Source organism: Ochotona curzoniae, unplaced genomic scaffold (assembly GCF_017591425.1).
Source record: "Ochotona curzoniae isolate NIBS_2020 unplaced genomic scaffold, NIBS_Ocur_1.0 contig_1071, whole genome shotgun sequence".
Lineage (NCBI taxonomy): Eukaryota > Metazoa > Chordata > Mammalia > Lagomorpha > Ochotonidae > Ochotona > Ochotona curzoniae.
Genome location: NW_024464939.1, coordinates 19,370,030 through 19,383,968, shown reverse-complemented (window position 1 = coordinate 19,383,968; position 13,939 = coordinate 19,370,030). Strand labels below are relative to the sequence as shown.

General features: G+C 43.0%; 1 protein-coding gene across 1 annotated transcript in view; it reads right to left on the bottom strand.

Annotated features, from left to right (window-relative positions):
* LACTB2 (lactamase beta 2) overlaps positions 1-8,457 on the bottom strand; it is a 32,702-nt gene extending 24,245 nt beyond the window's left edge. Inside the window, exon 1 of the mRNA XM_040994456.1 lies at positions 8,235-8,457. Coding sequence (XP_040850390.1) covers positions 8,235-8,356 — 122 coding nt within the window. The 5' untranslated portion in view covers positions 8,357-8,457. The remainder of the gene's footprint in view (positions 1-8,234) is intronic.
* Positions 8,458-13,939: the final 5,482 nt, after the last annotated feature.

Below are 13,939 nucleotides of genomic sequence, written 5' to 3'. Positions count from 1 at the left end.
TTAAAAATGAAAGCCTCAAGAACAGAAAGGCAGAAGAAACTCAGAATTGGAAGATATTTTTCTGTCACAATGGTGAAACAATCAAAAAGCTGGAAGCAGAGTTGGGTCAAGCTTTAAAAAAGTATTCAAGAATGAAGACACACCATTAAAAGGCCAAATATAAGAGTTATGGGAGTCCCAGAAGGTACAGAAAGAGAAGCTGAGTTTAAAGATGTAAAGCACTTCCCTAATATGGAGGAAGAATTGGGAAACAACATACAGGAGGGGCATAGAACGCCAACTACAATCCACTGAAAGCAGTCTTCATTGTGACACATGACAATCAAGCTCTCTTCATTCGAACATAAAGATCCTTAAATGTGCATGTGGAAAAAAAAAAAGCAATTGACATATAGAAGAACTCCAATCAGACTCACAGCTGACCTCTTGGAGGAAATGCTATAGGCCTGAAGAGAATGGAGTGACATATTCCAGATTCTAAAAGGAAAAGATTATTAACGCAGAATAACGTACCCAGCAAGCTTTCCTTTGTCTTTGAAAATGAAATAAAATTCTTCTACAGTAAAGAAAAGCTCAAAGAATATGTCTCTTCCAGATCTGCCCTACAAATGATAAATATGTTCTTTTGATAGAGAAAAGGAATAGCACCTACCAAAACCAAAGGCAAATGTGGAAAACATCCAAGTAAAATAACAGAAGACTAAATCAAACAATGAACAGCCCATGGCTAAAATGACAGCATCAAACTACCACCTTTCCATATTAACCCTGAATGTAACTGGTTTAAACTCATCAATTCAGCATCAAGAATAGTAGACTGGATTAAAAAAACAAAATCCATTTATCTGTTGCCTACAGGAGACACATTCCACCAACAAAGATCAGAGGAAATTGTATCTCATGGATTTTGATATTTTTGTTTTTATTTTCATTTCTTCAAAATATTTTTTTTCTCATATTAAATTCTTCACTGACCCATAGGTCATACTGTAGCATCATTTTCTTCAAGAAGGTTCTTCATTTTCTTTTTCATAGCTTCAGGGACACATTAATTATTCAGTAGCATATTATTTAACTCTATGGTGTTGTTAATTTCTATTTTACTGCTTGTTGATTTTGTTTTGTGACTTTTCATTTATGGGGATGTACAGTAACTAAGTAGTAGAGGCTATCATTTTCAGATGTGAGGATACAATGCAGTTTGCATATCTACTTCCAGATCAAAGATGAATTTCCAATGAAACTATTAAATGTATCTTGATAATAGGACACGGGACTCTCTGCCATTGTCCATGCCTACAATGTCAGGATACACTTAAATAGCAGAATGATGAAGTTATGGATGTTTATGAATTATTATAGTATTATAATAATACAGGGGAAATCAGTGGGGGGGTGCTGAGGAGGGCTAAGGGAAATCCCAGAGCCTATGGAACTGTATATAAAAAAAATGTAAAATATTTTGGCATCAAAATAAGCTTACCGGGAAATTCCATTTCTCATGAACTTTTTGAGGTATATGTGTACATTACTTTAGTTTAACTATAACAGGTATATCTTTTTTAAAAAAATTATTTATTTTTATTGCAAAGTCAGATATACAGAGGGGAGGAGATACATAGAGGAAGATCTGTCCGACGATTCACTCCCCAAGTGACTGCAATAGCTGGTGCTGTGCTGATCCAATACTGGGAGCCAGGAACTTCCTTCAGGTCTCCCAAGCGGGTGCGGGAGCCCGCGGCTTTGGGCCATCCCTGACTGCCTTCCCAGGCCACAGGCAGGGAGCTGGATGGGAAGTGGAGCTGCTGGGATTAGAACCAGCACCCATACGGGATCCTGGCATGTTCAAGGTGAGGACTTTAGCTGCTAGGCCACTGTGCTGGGCCCGATATAATAGGTATATCTTAAGGAAAGTCCTTGAGAAAATTCAAATAAAAACAGATCTTCTGTTTTTATATTCAGAAACTAAGTAGCTTGTTCACTTGTCTGCAAATAAATGGAAAAATAAACATTCCAACATGAGAATCTTGATACCAGAAATTGGTAATGTATTTTTATCTGTTCTGCCTTCTCAACCTTTTAGGATGTCTCCAAAGTTATCATTTATACGGCAGTATTTGATTTAATCGCATTCCTAAAGAAACCATGTTACAAGGTCATTCTTTCATGTGAACTTCAAGGCTTTAGGGAAGCATGGGAGAGATGTCTGAACTGTTTTCTCTTCTTTGGAAGATTTTGTTTTTATGCATTTGAAAGAATGATAGAGATTCCAATTGGCTGCAATGGCTGGGCTGGGCTGGGCTGGGCTGGGCTGGGCTGGGCTGGGCTGAAGCCTGGAGCCTGCAACTCCATCTGGGATTTGCGCATGGATGGGGGGAACCCAGGTCCTGAGACATTTTCTATTGCCTTTCCAGGAACATTAGCAAGGAGCAGGATAGGAAGCAAAGCATCTGATATAGTATGTTGATGTTGTAAGCAGCAGCTTAACCTGATGTGCTAAAATGTTGGCCCCTGCTTTCTTTCATTATTAGACAATTCATCACTTACTATTTATTCATTTTTTGCTTGCAGTTCTGAACCTTTCTTCTACTTTGTTTGCCCTTCCTCACTGTTTTGAGGGGGCCTATCTTTTTGAGGTTCCCCTGAACTAAATCCATCAAGGTGGCATTTTCATCAAGAACCAGTTTAGTAAGTTAAATTCATGGTGTTTGAGACAGTATCACCTTACTAATTTAAGTTGGAAGAGAGTGTAATTTTGACAAATTAATCAGTTTTTATAGATTATATAGAATAGGCCATGAGCTGTGATGATAAAAAAAATTAACAAAAGTTACAGAAAGCAGCATTTTTCACAGCATTACAACATAGTATGGGCTGTCTGGTACAGCAAATTAAGCTGGTACTTGCTATGTCCACATTCTACATGGGAAAAGCTGTTACATCTCTAGATCCCACTAATGCATTTGGGGAAAGCAGCATAAGATAGCCCAAGTTCTCGGGTACCTGCCATGTACTTGGGGAACACAGCTGGAGTTTCTGACCCCTGGTCCATTCCTGGACCTGAGGTCAATTGGGGAGTGACTCAGTAGATGGAAGAGCTCTTTCTTCTTCCTCCTCTCTGTTCTATATTGGGCGGGTTGTTTCCCTAATGATATTCCCTGAGGTCTACAATGAAACAAACTGGCCAATGAAAACAAACTGGCCTCTGACAGTGAAAGAGGGCAGTGACTGTAGGGCCCACAGCCTCTAACTATATCCTATGTCCCATGGAGTAGCAGATTTACTTCAGAAGTACAGTGTTAAACTGTCGTTTGTGAGACCAGAGACCAGTCACACTAGTCCAAGAGGACACGCTGTCTGCCTTTCAAATGAATGAATGAATGAATCTTTATAAAATTTTTGAATGTAAGTGTTTTAAAGGTGAGATCATACCATGTTGACAAAATAACAGGGTTAATAAACAAACTCTGTAAACATCTATTAGAAGTGAAAACAGATCTTTTAGAATGCCTGTGATGCCTGCTGGCAGGTAGAGTGATGGTCAGCCTCTGACACACAGAATGTAATTCCCAGCCCTCCTTGTTCAGGCCTTGGCAAAGAAAGGACTCTCCAAATGAGGAAGTCCTGGAACAAACACAATCGATACAGAACAGAGGGTTGCCTGGCTGTAGCTAGAACAAGCATGGGGTCAGGGGAGTGGGGGAAGGTCACACTGGTAATATTTGAAATTGACGTAACAACTGAAATGATTTGGATCTTTCATATTACCTAATCTTTTTTTTTGAAGATTTATTTTTATTATTTTTTTATTGGAAAGGCGGATATACAGAGAGGAGGGACAGAGAGGAAGATCTTCCGTCCAATGATTCACTCCCCAAGTGAGCACAACGGGCCGATGCTATGCCGATCCGAAGCCAGGAGCCTCTTCCGGGTCTCCCACGCGGGTGCAGGGTCCCAAAGCTTTGGGCCGTCCTCGACTGCTTTCCCAGGCCACAGGCAGGGAGCTGGAAGGGAAGCGGGGCTGCCGGGATTAGAACCGGCGCCCATATGGGATCCCGGGCGTGCAAGGCGAGGACCTTTAACCACTTGCGCCACCGCGCCGGGCCCCATATTACCTAATCTTAATATAAATGCTAGGGAGGTATCATTTAGTTTACAGAAAGGGAAGCTACTTTCCAGAGAGGCTGATTTGCTCCAGGTCATACAGTGTGAGCAAGCAGCAGTGCTGGGAAGCATTCGACGTCCAGTTGCAAATCCCAATGACTTCACCACTTGGCACTCTCACTGCCTCTCTGGTTAGGCAAGCTGCTAGAATCACTCTTCACACACCATACATGAAATGCAGATACAAGATAGAAAGTAGCCAAAAATATGTTCAGTTTTTTTTTAAAGTCATTCTCTCTGTAATGTGAAATTAGGTAGATGATAGCATTTCAGTGTGGGCTGTGTGGCTTTGCTCTTCATGGCCATGGGCAATGTACTTTAGGAGGTCATTTGGCAAAGGCAAGCTATGCTAATAAAAGGCTCAAGAAAAGAGTATAAGGGACCTGTACAGACCTATGACCAATTTATTCACTTGAGCACAGTGTCTCACATATAATGAGCACACAACAATCTGGCACGTGATTGGAGAAGAAAATTCTTCCACTGATGGAAAGTTAACAGAATCTACTTCCTCTTCATATCAAGGTAGCCATTTCTGTCAATTTGCTGTTACTGTAATCAAATCAATAGTTATTTTCTGAGAAATTATGAACCTTGTGTTATCCAGAAGTTGTGTGGAAAGCATAAGTGATGAAAAAGACCCTCAACTTGTATGTTTTCCACATGCTAGAATTTAAGTGCTTTTGATCTGTTTTTAAAAATTAGATTTTACTAAATCTGAAGTTTAGAGAGAAAACTGTCCTGTCCAAAGTAATTCAGCTAGTAAAAGGAGCCAGTATTCTAATTTAGGTATTCAGTCATAATTTTAACACCACTCCATTAGACTACCTTTTGCTATTATCAGATGCAATATCTGCCCCCAAATTATGAACAACTTCGACAGAAAAGCTCAAACTAGGATCTACTTGAGGTTTTTGAGCGGAAGAGGAATGTGGAGCTATCCTAGAATATTTGGCTATTAAATCAAACGCTCATTGCGTACCTCGGTAGTAACAGCAAGCATTACAGTAGGTCCAGCAGTGCTTTAGCAACCATGAGTGGATCAGAACATGAAGACCAGCTGCAACCAGTTAGCCAGCAGCCTTAGAATCCTAATAGTTAAAATAAATGGAAAAATACAGAGAATGCCCATTTCTTTCCTTGACAACCTGTGCTGCATCCAAAGCTCTCGGCCAGGTACATGGCTGGAGTGGAAGAGAGGAAGAGATTTGAGATAAACCCAAGAAGGCGGGGGGAGGTGGCTAAGCAAGGCCTTCTGACTTCCATTTTGAGAGTACTACTCTGGTTTCTTGGGGGAGCATGAATTGAAGAGGGACAAATGTAGACATACAGAAGTCATTCATGAGGTTTCTGCAGGAGGCCAGGCAAAAGTTGTGCTGGCTTGGACTGGGTGTTTGTGGATATGAAGACATGCTCATAATGGCTTGGATCTGTGGTAAGAAGTAATAATAATAACAACAACAAAAATACCATGGAGAAAACTTAGACATTCCTTTGATCAACTACGGGATGGCTCCATTGAGTGGAGGATTGGTCTAGTGGGAATGTCTGTGAAGTCAGTTTGGGAAATACTGCATAGCAAGTGGCTGTGTGTCATACAGGCAGAGACTTGGGCAAGCAGCCTGTTACCATGTCTGAAGATCAAATTTGAATTACAAGTTGAAACACTGGATACCAAACTTGGCACACCTGACTTGGACCCAATATTGAACTACCTTTTACTTTATACAATAAAGCATAATCATTTGCACATTAATTTACCTCAATCACATGGACTTTACTTCAACTATATGAAGAAGTAATTTCAGCAAGGCGAGTGATCCAACTGAGCATCCCACCCCATGAACTTCTATGAGTACAAGACCATGAATTTGCTCCTCCTCCACTCAGCTGCAGATCTGTTAAGTGTCAATAAGCACTCTGCTATGTTAAGTGTGACTAGTGATTTAAAGACACAGCCTGTATATTGCATACAACATGGCTTCTAAATGCCTACTAACTCCTTCATCTGGTTCTTTAAACAGAAGCAGCCATCTGTTTCAATGCAGGTAGAAAAGCAGGTGTATTTAACTGATACGGTAAGCACATTGATCTACAACATTGTATATTCTCCTATAATTTCACAGGGTGATTTTGACTGAACACAATTTTTATCTTAGATACTGACATCAGAACTTCTTTAACAGGACATAATGAAGCAAGAATGCCTATAGACATACTGGGTAGCAGGAATTCCACCCAAGGCACACACCCTACAGGTTTTTTTTTTTTTTTCCTGCCAAATTTTCCATCATTCTGGATTCTGGAGCCAGCTTAAAAGTTCACGTGCCTTCTCAGCCATGTCTCATTGACTCTGGACTTAACCTTTTGCCTAGCTGGTGTACGGTACTTCTACTCTGCTGCTTCTAAAATCATTTACTGGAAAAAGGCAAACACTGCACATACCTCAACTTGTACTTTTGGTAATCAGCTGTATTTTATTAGTTGTCACATCCTGACAGCACAGTTAAATTCATGGCTTCATAGAAACTGTTGTCCCTTAGTGACCCCAGGGGGCTGGTTCCAGGAACCTGTGCAGGTACCCACATCCTCAGATGTTCAAGTTCTTTCTAGAGAATGGAACAGTACTTGCATGTTATCTATAACATCCTCCCATAAATTTTAAATCACCTTAAACTAGAATAGCTGTTACACTGTATTGTTTAGCGAATAATGACAAGAATCTAAGGTCTGTGCACGTTCAGGACAGACATAACTTCTTTCTCTGAATGTTGTCCATATGTGGGATCATCCAGCACCAGTACTACACAGATATTGCTCACTACAGGATCTTGAGAGCAGCACTGCGGTCGAGCAGGTTAAGTCGCTGCCTGTGGTGCCTGAGACGCTGGCCTGCTGCCCTCACTGAAGTGTGTCTGTTCAGGTGATCCCGAGCTGCTTCACTTCAGATTCAGCTCCTTGCTAACAGCCTGGGAAAGCAGCTCAGGGTGGCACCCACATCAGAGATCCTGAGGAAGCTCCTGGCCCAGCTCCACTGCTTATGGCTCACTGGGGGGAAGGAAGCACTCTCTCTCCGCCTTTCAAGTAAACAAACAAACAAACAAACAAACAAATAAATAAATCTTTTAAAAAAATTACAGAGGCTTTCCAAAAAGTCCAGGGAAAATGCCTATCATGAAAAAACCTGCATACATTTCAACTTTTTTGCACCAAAATGAACATTTTTTGAAATCTAATTATTCTTAAGATTTGTACAAGATTTGTCTGAAAGTGAGAAATGGACAGACATACACCTTGCATCTGCTAGTTCGCGCCCCAGGTGGACCCACCCGCGAACTTGAAGTACCCGGCTACTAGGCAGTACAACATACCTCCCCACTTCTGCATAATTTCATTAATGAAGCATTTGGGCAAAAGAGAAAAAGAAAAAGCAGCTTCTTAGAAACAGAGGTGTCCCTCCCTCTTCAAAACTACCCAAACGACGCCACACAAGTGAACAGAAACCCGGTTACCCTCAGAGCCTGTTTACCCACACGTTCTGGGAGTGTGGGCCATGTCAGGAACCCAGATAGTGTGAAAGCAAGGAAGACCTGCCCTCTGCTGCTTGGTTGAGGAAATGCCCTCAACTCTATCCCCCGAGGCTTGCAAGCAAGTGAAATGCCAGGCAAAAACACCAACAAAACTAAAACCAAACCAAACCGAGTTGAGCAAAAAACCCTTTAAACACTTTCTGGGACTCTTAACCCAGAGGATAACTTCTCAACAATTTAAGCATGGTTTCCCGAGCGTCAGCTATCAAGCAAAAGCAAACCGGTTTCAAAACAGTGAGACTGCCCTTCTTTTTCTGGATTTCTCCCTAGGTTACAGAGGTTACCACCCGGGGGCAACAGCTGAGCGGAGCTTGCACAAGCGGGCTTGGGTACGCAGAGCTGGGTCCTGCCCGGCTCGGGCCCAGCCGCCGGGCTCGCAGCGCTCCGCCCCGGGCTAAGCCGTCGCGGCTCCGGCGGCTGCGGCGGCTCCGGGGATCCTGGCGGCCGGCGTGTGTGCCAGGGGGAAGGGGAGACCTTTACCTGGAGCCGGTCCCCACCAGGTAGGTGTTGGTGCCCTGCAGGGTCATGTGACCCGGGTTACAGCCCAACACGCGCACCACCCGACTGGACAGCTGCTCAATACGCTGCAGCGTGGCAGCCATCTCCGCCTCGACAAGGCCACCGGCGCGTCGCCCACTCGGGAAGCCGATCACGGACCCGCGGGCCTGGGCGCAGGGTGCAGAGTCCGAGCGCGGCCCTGCAGGCAGCCGGTCGGGAACTGCCAGGCCGCAGGGGAGTGGGCGGGGCCAGACGTGCACGAGCCGGGGGCGGGGCCTCGGGGCCGGGGCGGGGCCTCGGGGCCGGGGCGGGGCCTCGGGGCCGGGGCGGGGCCTCGGGGCCGGGGCGGGGCCCGAGGGCTCGCGGACAGCCGCACGCTTGCGCAGACGGTCGCGGCGGCGGTGGCGGCGGGAAGGAGCCAGCTTGCGCGTGGCCTGAGGAGGCGGGAGGCGAGGCGGACGAGTGGTGTTCTCGAACAACCTGGTACCTCGCTGGGGAGTTTGTGGCAAGGCTGGCGAGTGCATCCAAGTAGATGGGAGACGTTTTAACGTGGTGAGTCGCGTGGGCGAAAGGCAGACAGGAGTGAGGCTAGTTCATTGAGAGCGAGGACTGTATCCCAGGAAGGGATTCCTGTCAGGAGTTGAGGCACTGCTGGGGTGTCTGTGAGGAGCAGCCCTGCTTGTCTTTTGTGGTAAATAGGACTGACAGATTTTACTGAGCGCTTAGTGGCGTGCTAAATGCTTTTCACACACGTCTTTAATCCTGAAGACAATATGATGCGGCAGGCACTGTTTTTGCGTCCATTTTATAGGTAGACATGGCGATTGGGAGACTGGCCCAGGGGCCAGTGTTTGCCAGCCCTCACCAGCTCTGACCTCCGGGGAGATGATGTGTTTCTCCATGTGCCCAGCTTCCCAAACAGGCTGGTTTTATGGAGTTTTATGTCCAAGAACGAAGGGACCTGCTCCATCTGTCCTGAGTCCTTTCTTCAAGTGGATCACGTGTTAACTACCCTGGTATTGCTAGTTGCTTCCCATTTGCAAAGTTAAAAAAAAAAGGTACCTAAAAGAAAATGCAAAGCTTCTGTGATAAACCGCTTCTATATATGACAATTATATATAAGTACTACTTCAAAAACTACCTTAGAAGGGATGTGGAATTTATTCACTATCCCAACCCACTTAAAAAAATTGTTTATTGTGCACCTGTTCCATCAGCTGGTTCACTCCTCAGATGCCTGCTCTGGGCCCTGGGTTAGGTGACCAACCCAGAGGGCAGAATTTGATCCGGGTTTCCCGTGTGGGTGCAGGAGGTCCACCCCCTGCTGCCATCACTGCTGCCGGCCAGGGTGCACACCAGCCGGAAGCTAGAGTCAGAAGCAGAACCAGAATTCTATTTGCAGGAACCAGGCACTCCAGTGCCTGTGCAGGTGGAAGGCCCAACCCTAGGTTATTCCTAACCCTGTTGGGTTAAGTGCCTCCCTGCCACCTGCCACCCATCTTTTTTTTTTTTTTTTTTGGTCTTTAATGACTGCTGGAGTGTTGTGATGTCTGGCACAGTAGTTAAGTGAGTTGGGGGGCTCTGTCCCATAGTGGTGTACCTGGTTAGAATCCTCACTACTCTGCTTCTGATCTAACATCCTGCTAATACATGCACACCTGGATTGAGTTCTGAGCTCCTGGCTATGGCCGTGCCCGCTGCTGATTGTGGACACTTGGGAATGAACCACAGATGAAAGATCTGTCTTTGTTTCTCCTCCAGTCACCTCTTCGTTAGTGTGTCTCTTTCTCTGCCTTTCAAACAAACAAGCAAGCAAACAAAAACAAAACAAGAACCCCCCAAAACCTCAAAGCCCAAAACTATAGCCAGTGTTGTGCTGAACAAGCTAATCTTCCACCTTCTATTGCCGGCATCCCATATGAGTACTGGTTTGTGTCCCAGCTTCTCCACTTCCCATCCAGCTCCCTGTGTGTGGCCTGGGAAAGCAGTAGAGGATGGCCCAAAGCCTTGGGACCCTGCACCCCTGTGGGAGACCAGGAAGAAGTTCCTGGAATCTGGCTTTGGATCAGATCAGCTAAGCTGCAGCTGTTGTGGCCACTTGGGGGGTGAACCAGCAGATGAAAGATCTTTCTGTCTCTCCTTCTCTTTCTCTCTGTAAATCTGGCTTTCTAATAAAAATAATAAACTATATCTTAAAAGAAAATAAATGACTAAATCTTCCTTCTCTGTGTAAATCAGGTAAAAATAAATAAATCTTAAAAAAAAAAACCCTTTAAACCCTGATAGAAAAAAAAACCCAATGGGTGCTGGAGAGGAAGCTACAGCACTGATTTCTCAGACTGCACTGTTTTTCGTGGATCTCGGGCTGCTCTTTTCTCTTACCTCTTTGTTTTTGTTTGCCTTTTGAAATTAGAATTTTCTTTGTTTTTCCATCTTTACTTAATGTATAGCCAAGACATTTATTTGACAGAGGAAAACAAATGGGCTCAATAATAGTTGAAAAGTAACTTTTCAAATAGTTGAAAAGTAACTTGTTTAGAGTCATCCGAGGAGAGTGCAGCAGGGGAGCACAGAAGATAGATAATGAACATGGCTTTGGGATATGGCTATTTATACCATGGCCATTTGTAGTTATACATTTGGGTATGTGGGTTGAGATTTGAAAAGAGATCTAAGCTAAAGTTGTAAAACTCATATTTTTGGTGCAATGGGAGTTTAACTTCTTTAAGAAACAAGATCAGGGATTTTTACATCCTGTTCAGTTTCTTTATAATCATTCATTCTTGTGGCCTGGGAAAGCAGTTGAGGACGGCCTAAAGCTTTGGGACCCTGCACCTGCATGGGAGACCTAGAAGAAGCCCCTGGCTCCTGGCTTCAGATCAGCTCTGTACTGGCTGTTGTGACCATTTGGGGAGTGAACCACTGGATGGAAGATATTTCTCTTTGTCACTCCTCTGTGTAATTTAAAAAAAATCTTAAAAAATTGATAGAATTTCATCAGAGAGATGGAGGTTGTTCTAGAGACTGTGAACAACCTTCAATAAATGCTTGGAAATGAAAGCAACAGTGTTTATTTGAATGATAGAGAACAGCAAGTATATGCTGTTGGGCCATAGGATTTGAAAAGTTCCATGTCATATGCTGGAAATATAGATATGGCTAGGTTATTGGCATTAAAAAAATCTGTAGCACTATATCAGATTCAAGAATTTCATCTTTCCAGGTAGCGTCTCTTGTCCATTGAATATGCCGTGAGACCAACTGTACTTTCTCTAGACTTAGTTGGCAAATACAGAGAAAGCATGGAACCTTGTCAGCCTTTGAAGGAGCAACGCTATTTCTTCCTCTCAGGGAGACGGCTATGAAGAGACACGCTGTGCTCAGTGAGGTAGATTCTGTGCCCTCAGGAAGGGCCGTGGAAGACTAACATGATTTCAGTTTCATTTTATTTCTGATCTTAAAGACTTACACTTTCTAACTATATTTGCTTCTAGTGAAGAAAAAAAAACTCATCAGATGGCACTTTTCCAGAAGAGACTTTTATTTGACAAGTAAGTCTATATTTTATATGTTTACATTTGGTGGAGAAGGGAAAATTCCCTAGATTTTATTTCTTTCGGTGGCTGTTTTGTCATGTCCAGTGAGCAAACTTCATGTCTGCCGTTTCAGCTGACAGTAAGATATTCAGATAGCTTGGCTTCTGAATGAAATTGAATTGAAACCATGCAGTTAAGTTAGAAAGTGTCAGAAGTCCCGTGTGAAGGATCATTTTGTTGGTGGTATTGTTTCTGCTAAGAGGTATTGGAGCAATGATGAATTGGGGGGATAGAGATGAACTGTATTTGGTATAAGTTACGCAGCTGTGGAGCTTATTGAAAGAGCAAGGATTCTCTTTCTGGGCATGGTTGTGTTTGTTCGCGTCCTGTACAGGCTTTCCTGCTTTGGGTTTTGTGTTCTGCCTGACTGTGGACATTGCTGTATCTTTCTTTTGAGCCAATGTGATTTCAGTTTCTTGGCAATTGTTCTTCCCATTTGGTAAAATTTAACTCAGGATTGCTTGGTGTTTTCCTTATTCATGCCAGGTAAAAGTTTGTGAGAACTGAGGCAGGAAATGCAAAGATGGAGTGCTTAGATATCATAGTATCATTTAAAGACTCTATTCACATTAAAAAATATAGCTGCACTATTGCATTTTAGTTAGATCTTAGCCTTTTGGACATTATACATCTGATTCTGATGGGGGAAGAGTCAATTCTGAGAAGAGTATTAAAGACTCTTATAAGTTAAGAGAAAATAAATTAAAGACTTTTTGCTTAGAAGGCCTAGCACTACCTGCTTTGCCATTCTAACTGCTTTTCTCCTTTCATTTTATTCCCTTCCAGAAAAGAATAATACTCTATGGTATCAGTCTGTCTCTGATGTACAGAATGATATGCCTGTGTCATATTCAAACAACTATTACGGTTTTCTGTCTTCTCAATTGATGTGTGATGTTTTTAAATTATAGCCCAAGTGTTAGAGGCAAACACACTTTATTCAGTGGAGGCAGCTCATCTTAATACTCAACATCTTTAAGCCTCGGTTTTCAGGTCCATGAAGAAGGGCCAGTGATACATCTCACGGGGATTTGTCAGGATTAAAAAAATTATATATACCAGATACTTTCTTTGTAGTAATCACTCAGTAATGTTGGCTACCATTACTATTCTCTATTCTTCTGTTATGTTTGCAGAATTGCTCTTAATACTGGATGTTAAAGTTTACAAAATTATATATTTTTAGAGTACTCTTAGGACATGATTGGGTTACACATTAAACATTTCCAGTATTACCATGGTAAGGAATCTCTGTTCATACTTGTTGCTGGAGGACATACTTGAAATCCAGTGCATTTGACATTGGAACCAGCTATGTTTTTCACCCTGAAGATTTTTCCATTTGATTCCCACAGAGCTAATTCTACTATGCAAATACCAACTCTTCAGTGAGTCCTGCCCTGGCCAACACAGTTAAGATTACCATCCATTTGTGGATGGCACCGCCTCTATTCCAACTCCTGCTCTCTTTCACCAGTCTTTGGATTTTCTCCTTAGCACTTTTTACCTTATAGTATAAGACTTATTTTACTCATTTATTGCTTTTATTGTTAGTTGACTAACTTTCTCTGCCAAGATGCAAGTGCCACAAGGACAGGGATTTTTTGTTTCTTGTGTACTTATATCTCAAGAACCTAAAATAGTACATCATAGGTTCTAACTAACCTTTGCTTACTTCAACTAAATAGAACTTCTTTGTACAACCTCATTCTTCTAAATTCTCTCTCTGTGTTGGGCTTTATGTCCTTCATTTTAATATAAGAGATCTACAGGAAATTTATGGACTTTTGGATAGGAAAAATGAAATTTTAAAATTATTTTTCTAGGGCCAGTGTTGTGGTACGGTGGGTAAAGCTCCTGCCTTTGATTCTGGCGTGCCATTTTGGCATGCTGGTTTGAATCTGGCTGCTTCACTTCTGACCCAGCTCCCTGATAATCTCTCTTGGAAAGCTGTAGGAAATGACTCAAGTAATTGGCCTCTACCACAATATGAGAGACCTGGAGGAGTTACAGGCTCCTGGCCTTGGCCTGGAACAGCCCTGAGTGTTGCAGCAATTTAGGAAATGAGTCAGCAGATGAAAGATCTTTCTC